This window comes from Budorcas taxicolor, chromosome 14 (genome assembly GCF_023091745.1).
Source record: "Budorcas taxicolor isolate Tak-1 chromosome 14, Takin1.1, whole genome shotgun sequence".
Taxonomy (NCBI): Eukaryota; Metazoa; Chordata; class Mammalia; order Artiodactyla; family Bovidae; genus Budorcas; species Budorcas taxicolor.
The window spans coordinates 73,616,055-73,630,901 of record NC_068923.1 but is presented as its reverse complement, the minus strand read 5'-3'; the positions used below and the strand labels follow the sequence as shown (position 1 = coordinate 73,630,901).

At 32.9% G+C, this 14,847-nt stretch overlaps 1 protein-coding gene across 1 annotated transcript in view; it reads left to right on the top strand.

Moving 5' to 3' along the window:
* RIMS2 (regulating synaptic membrane exocytosis 2) overlaps nucleotides 1-14,847 on the top strand; it is a 595,573-nt gene that overhangs the window by 432,735 nt on the left and 147,991 nt on the right. The window contains exon 24 of the mRNA XM_052651514.1: nucleotides 2,010-2,110. Within this exon, the coding sequence (XP_052507474.1) occupies nucleotides 2,010-2,110 (101 nt within the window). The remainder of the gene's footprint in view (nucleotides 1-2,009; nucleotides 2,111-14,847) is intronic.

The window sequence follows — 14,847 nt, the reverse complement described above, 5'->3', positions numbered from 1 at the left end:
GTAAATAAAGTTTTATTGGAATACACACATATATTTTGTGTATATAAAATATATATGTTGTCTAAATCTGCATTCATATTACAGTGTCAGAGGTGCAGCAGAGACTGCATGGTCTGCAAAGTCTAAGATGTTTACTGTTGAGCTCTTTACAGAAAAAGCTTCCCAACACCTGTCAGTATATATCCCATAATTATCCAATAAGAAGGAAGAATTTAATGTACTGTCATAGGAGGTTGATGTCCAGAAAATAGTCTTGATATTAGAAAATGCATATATGTATATGTGTATGTATATATATATGTGTGTGTATATATCTTTATATATGTGTGTATAAAATGTGTTTAAGCCTTGTCTATTGTTGCTATTTATAGTTAAAATACTATTTTGCCACTGTAATGTCAAAAAACTTCAAAGAACCTTCCCAAATACCTACTTTAGCTAGTATTTTTTTAGCACACAATTTTTGAAGCTTGGATGGCTTTTTCATTCCCTTAACTTTGGAGAAATAAACATATTTATCTGAGACTATCTCTTGAGGTACAAACAATTTCAATATTGTATTTTAATAAATAATAGACATTTATACCTGACCATATTTAACACATATCATGGAAGCACTCACTTCATTTTGTGTATCATTCAATTTATATTAATATATTTTTATTCCCCATTTTATAATTTGGCACAGAATAACTCAGATCATTATTAAAATTTGACTCAAACTGATTAGATGATTTCAGTTTGCACTTTTACTTAAAGATCATGTAATCTAAACTCTGTACATTCTTTTAGTCAAGATTTTCTTAATCCTTTTTGAAACATTTTCTTCCCTTTGTATGTTAGTTTAGTTATCAATTTTTACTTAAAAATTTTGCTTGCAATTATCAAATATACAGTGAGGTTTTTTCCAGGATGAGTATTAAAATGCCTATTTTTGAATAGTCACAATATGGTCCATATGTCTTTACTACAGTTTTAAAGTTATGATCTTAAGCAAGGAGTACATGTGTGTGTGTGTTTACAATCTTACCTAGATTCAGTGTTTGTGAATTTACCTGGCAACATTTTATTGGAGAAAACCACTTGAACCTACTAAACTATGATTATTTTTCCCAGTTTGTAGATTTGTAGCATACAATTGAGATTTTATTTTGCATTATGCATATTAATGAGAAATGTTTTTTCATTTCTCATGTTTGCTTTTTCATATTTGCTAAGATTTGTTCATTGAATTTAGTTCTTATTCTAACCAGAGTTTTTAAAAACCCTTTTGATATCTATAATTGATGTGTTTTGAGGAAGCACCTTTTACAGACAGCATTAGTCTCATCTTGTAATAAGCTTACCGTCTCAATTTTTCTCCTCACATTCTTTTTTCCCCTGAAATGATTTCAGTAATACTTTGTGCCTTTACTGGCATGGTTTGTTTTCAAGAGTATTACTCCACGTGCCTCTTTCTTCATTCTAGTTCTAGAAAATCCATGTTCAAGTGATCTTGATAGCTACATTCACGTAGATGCTGGAACAACCCGCTTTGATACATGGGCTGATTTTTTGATAACTTAAAATGCAGTTGTACAATCGTGTTTGAAACTATTAGACTTGCAACCTCTTTCCAGTAAATAATTTCAATCTTGATGCATTAATTACAGACCAAATATGTTGTAAAATTACTGTTGTCATGTTTATGTGCTGTCAAATGTATTCTCCTGGACATACATTTACCCGGAAAGTATTATCTCTAATGAAGATATGTTCTCTTCTGTTTAAAACCTTTTACACTTTATTCAGATTTAATTATTTTACATATTTAATAATCCTGCTTTTATTCACCAAATTGCATACTTAAATAAATCTTAAAAATAATATGACATTTAATTTGTACTACTACCTTGAGTGAAAGTGGTATATCAGCCTACCATTTTTTTTTTTTTTTTGGTACATCCTGTAAGTAGGGCTAAGAAATAAGAACTGAACATTAATTTTATGGGTTTTTTTCTACTCGATAGGTGCTATGGATATAGAGGAGAGAAATCGCCAAATGAAAATTAACAAATACAAACAGGTAGCCGGATCAGATCCCAGACTGGAACAAGATTACCATGCAAAGGCAAGACATTTTTCTTTTTAAAAGTTGTGAAATAATCAATCATATGAAACCGTTAGATTCTCAAACTGCTGAAGGCAGATTAGTCAGAAACGAACATATAGTGCAATGGCCCCATGATATTATTAAATGCTAAAATTTATAATGTGTTTGTATACCAACTTTTAGGTAAAGATTTGCCTTAAGTTTTGAAAAAAATCATTGTATAATATAGGAGGTTAAGGAAATGGAACTCTTAAATGATCTGAAGAACAAATCTTTTAGAAATTTTCATTTTCTAAAACCTAAAAAGGCGCTAACACCCTCTAAAATGTATAGGAAGAACTTCTATTTTCATCTTACGGTTTTCCTACATATAGAATTTTTTATTTATAGTATTTTAATTTGATCTGATTTTTAATAAGTTTTTGAAACAAAATACATACTCATAAGATGTAGGGAATTCAACAAGTTTTTAAGTGAGAATCTTTTTGAACCACTTTTTGGTAATCAATTGAGGTATGAAGTCTTCCAATATAGGAAAAAAGTATTCTTTTTATTGTTTGTGCTCTTCATTGCCTTTATATTTTCAAAACATTTTTAGGTTTATCATATTATTCATTCCCAAAGTCATGAAAAAGACTTTGCTCTAATGTACTTATTTAAGATTTAACAAAAATATAAAACTTAGCAAAGCTTATTCATAATATTTAGTTATTATGTACTCTCATACTTACAGTCATGTAATATTTGTGGTCTATTTATCTGTGTACTAGAGAAAAGCAGTTTGGATTTTTCTATACTTGGGTCTATTTTATCCTTACCTTCTGAAACTTCAGTTTCTCTCAATTATACCCCATTCTTCAATAAAAATAAGATTTATTAAGTAAAGCATAACTGACTATGCTCGATATGTGTATATGGTAGGCAGTATACATTTTTAGTTCCTCTGTTATATGACCTAGAGGAGACAGATATTCTTACATCAGCGTCATGTTCCAAACCAGCAATCTCTTTTCCAAATTACATGAATATTGACCGATGTGGTGAATACAGGATTGTTCATCACAGCATTCTGTTGTCCTGGAAATGGCACGGGCCTAAAGCCAAGAGAAAGGTAAATTTAAGACCAACAAAAAACAGCCTTGCCTTTGCTTTGCAGGCCCTAAACTTCTAAAAATTTTCCTCTTAGATGAAAATATGAATAACTTCAAATAGTTTCAGTGAATTTCATAGAAAATAGATTTGTAATGATACAACATTTCAGATATATCTCTAACCTTTTGAGCTTGATATCAGAACTGATTGCTATGCCTTTCCAGGTACTTTTAAAAATATATCTGTCAAGGGCTAAATTGGAGGAGGCAATGGCAACCCACTCCAGTACTCTTGCCTGGAAAATCCCATGGGTGGAGCAGCCTGGTAGGATGCAGTTAGGGTCGTGAAGAGTTGGACATGACTGAGCGACTTCATTTTCACTTTTCACTTTCATGCATTGGAGAAGGACATGGCAACCCACTCCAGTGTTCTTGCCTGGAGAATCCCAGGGATGGGGGAGCCTGGGGGGCTGCCGTCTATGGGGCTGCACAGAGTCGGACACGACTGAAGTGACTTAGCAGCAGCAACAGCAGCAGGGCTAAATAGGCATAATCTTTTGTGGCATCTGCTATGCCAAATCTCTCATTTATTCATTTTGTATAATCTAAAAATCAAGGCATGAAATCCTGATAAAATAGGATATTAAAACTTCCATAAACATAGTATAACACATTTGTTTCATGTTTGTTTATACCCCACTGTACTTCATGAAGGAATTAGGTGATTTTTAAAATACATATAATATTATTGTCAATGAAGAAATGAGTATCAAGGGAAAATGAAGTCAAGACACAACAAGGTAATACCAGAAGTAAAGCTTGTGAACAAAATGCATAGTGTGAGATCCTTTGTGCCTACATGTGGGGCTTATATTCTGACTGTGAGCTTCCTTACAAGAGAAACTGGATCACTCATATGATTTACATTGTTCATACAATAAAAATAAGTTCCTGAGAAGCAATGCCAGTGATTCTTGTTATGGATACCTGACAAATTTATTACAAGAGAATGAACCAAAGGAATACTATAAATGTGGCTCAAATTTTATTTTTAGAAAAACAAGTTTTGATTACATTCCATCTCATAAATTAAAGCTTGAGACCTCAAAAGTTTTATAACTTTGACACCAATTATTTTAGGTTAGAGAAGATTTAAGTCTTGGCAAAGGACTAATTATGCTAAGCAACATAATTTCCTACGTATTTGCTAAGGCAGTGGTTTTCAAACTGTAATTCCAGACAGTAGCATCAACGTCACTTGAGAATTTTTGGAAATGCAGTTATCTGGCCTGCTCTAGAACTGCTGCTGCTGCTGCTGCTGCTAAGTCGCTTCAGTCGTGTCCGACTCTATGCAACCCCATAGATGGCTTAAACAAAACTCTAGGAGTGAGGTTCTTGTGTTTTAGCAAACCTGCCAAATGATTCTGATGTGGACTATAGTTTGAGCATCACTGCTCTAAAACAGGCTGCTTATAGAATTTACTTCTAGGTAACTGAGTTGACTTCCTTTTTAAGGGTTTTATTCAGAAGAAAATGATGAATGATGTCACTTAAAAATGGAGCCTTCCTTTGAGAATAAGTGATCTGATCTTTACAAGCCCTCTCCTAGTTTCTAACAAATCCTACCTATTGAATGCCAAATACTTAGAAATCTGTTTTCAATTGCTGGAGTTACGCTCTCAGCCTAACCAAAAAGGCAATCAAATCATTAAGATTTTAAAAGAATCCAAAACACAACTCTGTTTTTTTCCACTCTGAATTTCCTGATGTGGAACTATCTTTGCTGGATCGTCTGTCTGCCTATCATCCCTACTTTGGACTACCTCCCTCATGGATGAAAGAGAAAATTGAGGAGGGTTCTTTTTCCAGTCAAGTGCATCTATAGACTTAGTTATTATTCATTTCCATACTAACAACTCTTTATATTAAAATTTTCAACAGCATCCCTCTCTTTTTAACTAGGGATATTTACCCTATATTACCATTTTTTTCTTCCTTATTTGATTAGCAAGTACCAGCTAAATATTTGCTGTTGACCTATGTGCTTCAATATATTGGGATTCCCTGATAGCTCAGCTGGTAACGAATCCACCTGCAATGCAGGAGACCCTAGTTCAATTCCTAGGTTGGGAAGATCCCCTGGAGAAGGGATAGGCTACCCACTCCAGTATTCTTTTCAATATATTGAAATATATTCAACTCATTCTTGAAAAAACATGTAATAAGGAAGAGAACTAAGCCATAGATAGAAAGATTAAGTAATCTACACCAATTCACATTAAATCATGGAAAGTATTATTTGTAGCTAAACTTCATTTTCAATTTTGAGATAACAGATTAAGTTTAAAAGCCATGGAGCATGTGCTGTACCTCTGAGCTATAGTCCTGAAATTCTAGTGAAGCTATGAAGAAGTTTTGATGGGATATAATTGTTAATGAAGTTTTTAAAAAAACTATATATTTCATGTTTTAAATGGCATTGCCTTCCTGAATTTCTCAAGTGTTCTGCACTGATAGTTGTAAACAAGTATTACTAATTTATAAAATATCTCCTTAGTAATTCACTTTGAGAGCACCTGTAGAACAGTGCCTTTAAAGTTACGGTCTTTCTAAGTATATTTTAAATATATTAGGAAATTTGTAAGTAGACATCCTATATTTAATAAGAGCTAATTAATTAATTAAATATTTAGTCAAATCGAGGTGCAGACATGATTCCTATTTAATCAGTGAATGAATTCTCAGGGCTTTCCCCCTCAAAACAGAATTTAACTATGCAGCCAGCCTGTGAACCCTTTCATGCCTGTTACATTCTCTTTATCCTAGCTTAAATGTGATTCACCTGTTCTACTCTCAAAAAAATTTAAGGATCAACTTAAAACCAATATTCTCTGCTCCCCATTGGTTTAGAAGAATGTGGTTTATTAGATTTAACAATGTGAGTTATACTTCAGCATAAGCCAACTACCTTTCCATGAGTAATATGATTACAATAATTAGCAATAATTGATAAACAGTGTATGTGTATATATATATATATGAAAGTTGATATGGAGAATTTTATAATATTTAAGTATATGATGTTTGCTTTTTTAATTAGGCATATTTAGTGTTTTTAAATGAACTCAGAGGATTGTTTTTTAAAGGGTAGTCCATAAGATTTCAACAGGGAAACTACAGTTTATTGATACTGTGTTTATTTGGAAATCAAAGTTTATTTTCCTGTAGAAAACAATGCTCTCTTTTGGTGCTAATGTTCCCACAAAATTATCACAAAAGTATCTTACCCTATTTTAGCACCTAAAATTTTCGGTTTTCATGTTTATCTCTCTAAAATTAAGTAATATAGTCAATAAATTTCCCAGAATTTTTCAGATGCAAACCAGAAGTTCATATTAATCCATTTAGTGTTCTGGGATCAGGGTACAATGGAGCAAAAGAAAGGAAAAGATCTTTTATCCTTCTTTGTATGTACCTAATGGGGCACTTGGCACCTCTTCTCCCAGGCTTCTTGTCTTTTAAACATACTTCCACTAATTTTAGCTCTTCCCCGGTGGCTCCATCGGTAAAGAGTCTGCCTGCAGCGTGGGAGACCTGGGTTCAATCCCTGGGTCAGAAAGGTCCCCTGGAGAAGGGAATGGCTATCCACTCCAGTATTCTTGCCTAGAGAATTCCATGGACGGAGGAGCTACAGTCCATGGAGTCACAAAGAGTCGGACACAACTGAGTGACTAACACTTTCACTTTCACTGGTTTCAAAGAGGCGTATTAGGAAGAAAGAACGCCCACTAAAGTAATTTAAATTACAATATGAACTACATAGCACAGAGACAGTTTCTTTAAGAAAAAGAAAAGCTCTATAAATACAAATAAACCTCACAAGATGAAGTTGTAGGCAGTATCAATATAAAAAATTCAGACAGTTCAAGGCAAAATGTTTTTGGCAAATAAATTGCCGTTGTTAACTAAGCTGTTCCCTTTATTAGATCTTATTCTCTTCTCATGGGGTCGCAAAGAGTCGGACACAACTGAGCGACTTCACCTTCACCTTCCATTCTCTTCTCAACACTGAAAATACACATTCAAGGCCAGCCTTAAATGTTTTAATTTGACTTTCAACACACAAACAGTTGGGACTCCCAAAGAGGGGAGATGGGTAGGAGCTGGTAAGGAGAGGCATCTATGTGATTCTTGTATGTTTGGTGTTTGTGAGTCAGGAGTACTTCAAGATTCTAATATCAAAATGAGGTCAGTGTCCAAGATGAGATCCCAGCCTGGAGTTAAGCAAACTCTGCCTGAGTGACTTTGGGTAGTTTAACCTCCTCTTCTCAGTTTCTTTATTAAATAGGCTTTGAGATCTATTTCTTATCTATTTTATATGTTGATGATTAGGAGGAAATAAGATAGTGTATATATATGGTCTAGCTTTTAGTAAACTGCTTAATAAATGGTAAAGATATTTGTTATATTATTTTATAATAACAACAAATGTTTCATAGACACCAGAAGTGAATATGATAATGTCAAAAAGGAAGTGGTAAAGAAGTAATTGAGCTAATGAAAAGGATTTTAGTGTAACTCATATCGCTGAATGTTCCCTTTATTCTCAAATAGATTAAAGCAGCAGAGATCCCACCAAAAAATAAAATTTAAGGAGAAATAATTTATGAATCTTCAAAGGATATATAGATAAAAAGAGTACAGAACATATGATGAGAAATTACAGACTGAATTACTGAAATTCAGAAATGATGTTATCAAGGTTGACTTTGTATGAGCCTGACTGGTTCTCGGAAAGTTGATTAATGGGTGAAATATGGCTATAGGTATTTTAAAAGAAATACTCTGTAACAGCATTGACATAAATGGATCTGAAAACTGAAAAACCAAATTTATAAAAAGTCAATTTTAAAATGTAGATTAGGTAGCCTTATACAAATCCCTGAGATGATATATGAAAATACATTTATTTATTGAAGGTGAAGAAATGAAAGATATAATTTTATAGCAGCAATTAAAATAAAATGATAAGGAAAGTATCTTTATGGATAAACAGAAAAGTTGAGTTTCTGGTAGCACACAACACCGCCAACAATAGCATAATTGGTCTGGGCTGGGTGCCCACTGGAGCGCTGATTCTTAAGCTACCCAGAGAACCTGATATTTGCATGAAACAGACAGCGTTGTACCAGCATTAGATGGAATCGTCCGATACATAGAGCAAGAGAGTTCTAATTAAGAGTGATTTTAGTAACCCAATCTACTCTGTGAGGTCCTCAAGGAATAGGTTAAGGTGTCTTACAGGAAGAAATGAAGTATCCTTTCTTGGAATAAGCTGTACAACCATTTTATAAACGGAAGTAGGATTCACATTAAAAAAAAACAAACAAAAAACTGCTAAGCTTAGTCTAGCCAGATGTCCAATGAAATGGTTTCATTTTTTAAAAAATCAGAATTAAGATCACCTACTTAAAGTTTCCATCCCAAACAAAGTCAAGAAATCTTATCACTTACTGATGAAGATGTCAGGGAGAATGCCAGTGGCTGCACCTGGATTTCTTCACTAAAACATAGCGTTTCTCTAAAAGTCTATTCTACTTTGTCAATTTTCTCTAGTTGTGCTCATTTCTGCATAACCTTGCAATAAGTTAGCTTCATACTCTTTAGCAAAATTAGCACAGAGTGCTAATAATAATACCTACCTCAAAGGATTCTTTTCAAGATTAAATCTGTATGTATAACTCTTATGCCTTTCCCTTCTCCAGGGGATCTTCCCAACCCAGGGATCAAACCTAGGTCTCCTATATTAGAGGCGGATTCTTTACCAGCTGAATCCCCCACAAGGGAAGCCCTAAGGAAAAAGGAAATGTTAGCTATAGTATGATGATGGTGGGATGATGATGGTGATGGTGATGGGGAAGAAAGAGAAAAAAAGAAATCATTTTCAACAGATACCTTGCTCTTACCAGGTCTATATTTGTTGCCATCAACAATATCCTAGATATAGATTAGTATATCTTTAAAATAATCCTGAAAAATATGGGAGTGGAAAGGAAGGAAAAGTGTAAAAATTAATGATAATCTAAAGAGCATAAAAAGTGATTTGGGTCTCATTCAGGTTAGTTAACTTTTGATCTGCCTCAGATTATTGTTCTTGTCATGTCTACTCTTTAGCCAGCTGGAATATACTTAACTTTAAAAATAGAGAGATAAAATTACATTTATACATAATTTGATTCTGTATATATGTCTATACATACACACACATCCTTAAAGCTCTGAGCCAAAGGAAAATTTCTCTCCTCCATATTTTAACTGATGGAAATAACAACTATTTATTTCTTCCTCATCTCACAGGTACCAATATACCTCACTTTATGTAACAGACCTACAGTTAAAAACTTAATAGTAGAATTTTAGAAATTTTATATTTTTATCTGTGAATAATCTTTGGATGTAAAAGTTTCTAACTTTAAGTTTCTTTTTTCTTTACATCTTATGTTAATTTGCTAGGGCTGCCATAACAAAATGTCATAGACTAGGTTGTTTAAACAACAGAAATTAATTTTCCCACAGTCTGGAGACTAGAAGTCCAAGATTAAAGTATTGGCAGGTTTGATTTCTTTCAAGATATTTCTCTTTGGCTTGGGGATGGCCACCCTCTTGCCATGTCCTCATAGGGTCATCCCTCTGTTGTGTCTATGTTCCAGTCATATTGGATTAAGGCCTACCAGTATGACCTCATTTTACCTTAATCACTTCTTTAAAGGCTTTATCTCCAAAACAGTCACATTCTGAGATACTAGAAGTTAGCACTACAACATATGAATTTTGAGGATATGCAGTTTAGTTACAATATATCTCTACAAAGTAGTTAATAATATTTATTACCTTAATGCATTATGAAAGCATATTTTATTGTACTGTAAATATGGGTTTTTAGGCAACAAACTATAGCTATTTTGTTTCAGACTTTTTGATTTCTTAAAATTGTGTTCACTGTTCTCTGTTTTTCCAACTACCTTCTCACATCCTAGGATATGAAATATTCGTGTTTGCCAGTTCATTTTAAAAAGTATTTTCCTTAGTTATAAGACCACATTTAAATTTTAGATGTCTTCTGAGGCAGACATTTAAATATGTGTCCTCTTTTTTTGCGTTTTATTTGTGAGTTGCTAGCCCCTACTGTATAATCACATGTCAGGCCAGGAAAACCACATGTCAGTTCAGGAAATATAAAATAGATTTTTTTTTAATTATCAAGAAGTCATTTGAGATGAGTAGAACCAACTTATGTGTTAAAGAACACTACAGAATTACAGAAGGAACTGTAATTTATTTCTCCCTTTTTAAGTAAATATAGAAAGAATTTTAAATAAATTGCATCTGGCTACTTGCTGGTAAAAGGGTCAACCTGTGGACAATAGCTGCTGTCGCCAAGAGCATAATTTCTTTCAGTATATTTCCAAAGAACACAAGAGGGAAACATTTTTCTTTTACCTTCAGCAAAAATAGCAATTTATGCATTCACCTTTGCTTTCATAAGAAGTCCAGGGTTGCTTGCTTGCTAACAACTAGGACACCCTACAGGGGATAAAGGGATGAAAGATACAGGTCACCAAGGGGTGAGAGATCTTGCTTTATAGAATCAAGGAGAATAAGGGAAATAAGGAAAAAAGGAAAGGTGATAAATAGGGCAAAAACATTCTTTCCAACTCAAATTTCACATAATTTAAAAGGGTTAAGTATAGTCATACAGAAATTATAAGTAGAAGAATATTCAAAACAACAGAGATATGAAAACATATAAACCTTATGAACCAACCGTGGCACTTATCACTTCCTAAAATACATATATCCTGTCTTATATGGTGCTTTTTCCATACCTTTTTATTAAACTATACACTTCTTGAGAATGGATATATAGTTTATTCATCTTTGTAGACTCTCCACGGACAAGTAGGGACAAGAAACAAATTTCTGGAGAGAGTGTATGTAGGTTATCACCTAAGAGTGATAAAAACAAATTTTCTAAGGGATATATGATTATTGGTTTTTGTCTAGAGTTAATCATAGTAAAAAGAATACTCAGAAAAATTTGGAAGACTAGGGTTCTAATTTTGATTCTACCGGTTATACGCTAAGACGTTGGGTAAATTGCCCAAGAGCTCACAACCCAGCTCTTTCCTGTGTACAAATTGAGGGAACCTTGTTATCTGTAAGTGCTACACAAACACATGGTACTTTGGAGGCTGCATAGAAAAAAAAATCATTAGGTATAAACACATGGGTTTTAGGCAACTTCCTCACTAACTAAGCAAATCGTTTAATCTCATAGCCTAATCTTCAAAATTAGATTTGTACTAGATTTTTTAATATTTCATTTTCTTAATCTACTGTTGTTTCCTTTATTGCTTCAGTAATCTCTGCTCAGTGTCAGGCTTTTTACTTAATGTATTCTCACAAATGATTGAAATTTTTAACTAACTTATGGTGTAATTATGATTTAGAGAATAAATTTATGTGTGTAATGTTTTTATCTCATACTTCACATGAAATAAATTATAACTAAGTTTGAAGTGAGACTTAAAACATTTACTCAATTAAGGCACTCAGTCAGCTACGGCAGCATGCAGTCCTCCATATCTGATATCTCTAATATCAGTTTAATTGGCTAATTATAATTTGAACATATCTATAATTTTATTATATAAAAACTTTCTTCATGAGCACAAAAATTAGTTGTAATTTTTCATCAGTTGTGAGGATTACAGATATTATTTATTAGCAAAATTACTTTACTAATGTTTTCCTAAGCATAGAATTTTGATAATTTCTATTTCATCAGTTTTGAAGATTATAAAATAATACTCCAGTCTAAAAATAATATAGCTAACCTTGGAATGTAACTGATATGAGAGAAGGAACTTTTAGCTGGTGATAATTTTATGAGGTAGAAATATTATATGTAAAAGTATACAGAATTCATACTGGCATGTGGGAATGCCCATAATGGTAGCTATTATTATTTATTATAACAAATGAGATGGGAGTAATAACAAAAACCTGACAGTTGAACTCCATTCTGATGGATAAAACATTACCCACAAGTTTAATATAACTTTTGTACTAACAAAGAAAATGTCTGTGATTTTATGATTGGCCCTTTTCAGGTCATTTTCATGACAAGGCATATTCACCCCCCAAGGTTAACAGTCTTCAGGGTCAGTCACATAAGAACAAGTTATTTCTTAAGCCCATTTTCAGTTTTTGCCCACAACAACCAAAATCTGGATTTTCAATGGAATGTGAAGGTGTTATTTCAACATGACATAAAATATGTTTGTGTGGTTTTTAATTATTTAATAGTTTCACTTGTTTAAAATTCATCCAAGTAGATTTATAAGTACATAAACTATAAGTGTTGCTGTATTTCCATGCTGGCTTTGTATTCCGATTTTACATGTCATTTTATATAGTTTTCAAAATTTCAGAAAAGAAAATCTTTATTTTAAAGTATATACTTAAAGAAGAAAATGGTATGCAAATTTTTTAAAGTGGTTTGATTCTGAATATGCTTGCCTTGTATCCCATTAAATGTGAAATTGTAGCTTGCAAATTTTTTTTAATGAAAACAGAAAGTCTAATACTAACAAGTTTTACGAGCTTAGTCAATTCATTAACTTCTTGGTCTCTAAATTTTCTCATCTATAAAATAAGGAAAGTATATTACATCTTCTCTGAGGTCACTTTCAGCTTTAAAATATTGTTATTTTTTTGAATGAATCAGTGATGAGTGAATAACTAAAAGTATGTTTTTAATATCAAATACCTTTCTTGGGCTTTTTTTTTTTTTCTTAAAGTGTGGTTTTGTGAGTCCTCTTTTTTATGTCTGAGCATATTTTGTGATCTCAAGGGACATTTAGTAACTTTCTCTCTCCTGTTACTGAACTGCATACCGGGGGTGTTTCTAAAGCTGGTCAGCTATAAGTCTGAATTCTGGTTTTGCAACATTAAAAGAAAAAATTATCAGAGAAACAAGTAAATAATAATTTTTAAAAAATCAAGGACCAAGTGAAGGAGGAAGGAATAATGGAAGGAGGGGGGAAAGGAAGAAGAAAAGAAAAACAGAAGAGAGAGGAAGAAACAAATAGAGGCTGGGAGAAAAGCCAGAGGCATGTGTGCGTGCTCAGTCACTCAGTCGTGTCTGACCCTTTGTGACCCCAGGGACTATAACCCTCCAGGCTCCTCTGTCTGTGGGATTTTCCAGGCAAGAATACTGGAGTGGGTTGCCATTTTCTTCTCCAAAGGCAAAGGCAGGCAGGGGTAGTCCTTCCCATCTAAAAGTTCATAATCAAATCAGGGAAACACATGTACATAAGTATTACTCATAGAAAATAGGTTATATTAAGTAACATAATAAAAGTAAACCATGCAAAAGAAGAATAAAAAGAGAAACATTCATTTGGCTTAAAGAAATCTGGGAATACATTACAGAATAATACATGAGGTGAAGGACATACATGTCCTTAAGCAAAGTTATAACATAAAAGCATATGAACATTGACCCAAAGGGATGGTACGGGGAGGAAGGTGGGAGGGGGGTTCAAGATGGGGAACACGTGTACACCTGTGGCGGATTCATGTTGATGTATGGCAAAACCAATACAATATTATAAAGTAAAAAAAAAAAATTACTTAAAAAAAAAAGCATGTGAACACAAGCTATGTTTAAGGAGCAGCTAGTAGTTCTTTAGAATAGTAATATTAAACAAAACAGGATACATATTAGAAGGTAAGAATGGAAAAATTGCTTGGGACCAGGTTGTGGAGAGCTTTAAATCTCTCAGTTAAAAATCTAGAATGTTCTCCTTTACAATTATGGTCTTTGAAGATTTTTGAAAAAGTCACAAATATGAACAAATTTGTGTTTTTTGCATATAATTCTGATGGTATAATTATAACAGATTTGAAAAGGATCCATTTAAGTCCTTGTTAAAGATAAAGAGTCCCAGTCAGAGGCTGTTGGTATAGTCCAAGCTAGACATAATTGTTATTCCTTCCCACGTTTGATTGTTGACTCCATCCAAAATGATCTTCATCCAAACCCAAGTGATCCTTCACTATCTTCTCACAGAAAAAAATATGGAAAAAAAAAAGAAAAGAAAAGAAAAAAATATGGGTAGTGGGCCTTTTCCAGATTTTCAACAGAATGCAATTATATCTGCCCTATGCTTAAATTTGATGAGTCAAGGCATTTATCAAGCCCTTTTAGGTTTTTCAGTACTATTCAGGCTATTACTTAGTCTGATTCTCTTGAAATGCAAATACCCTAAATTACTTTATTACTTACTTTTTTCTTTTATAGTTGATTTACGGTGTTATGTTTTTGCTGTGTAGCAAAGTGAGTGAGTTATATATACACATATATACACTTTTTAAAAGATTCTGTTCCCATATAGATCATTACAGAGTATTAAATAGAATTTCTTATATTATTCAATAGGCTATTAATTATATATTCTATATAGTTGTGTTTATATGTGTATCCCAGTTTCCTGATTTATGCCTCCCACTTCCCTCCCTGATAGGACCTAATTAATATTTGAAAGGGAGCCCTGCTTCATATCTTCAATCCATTACTTTTTAAAAATTTTTCTTCCT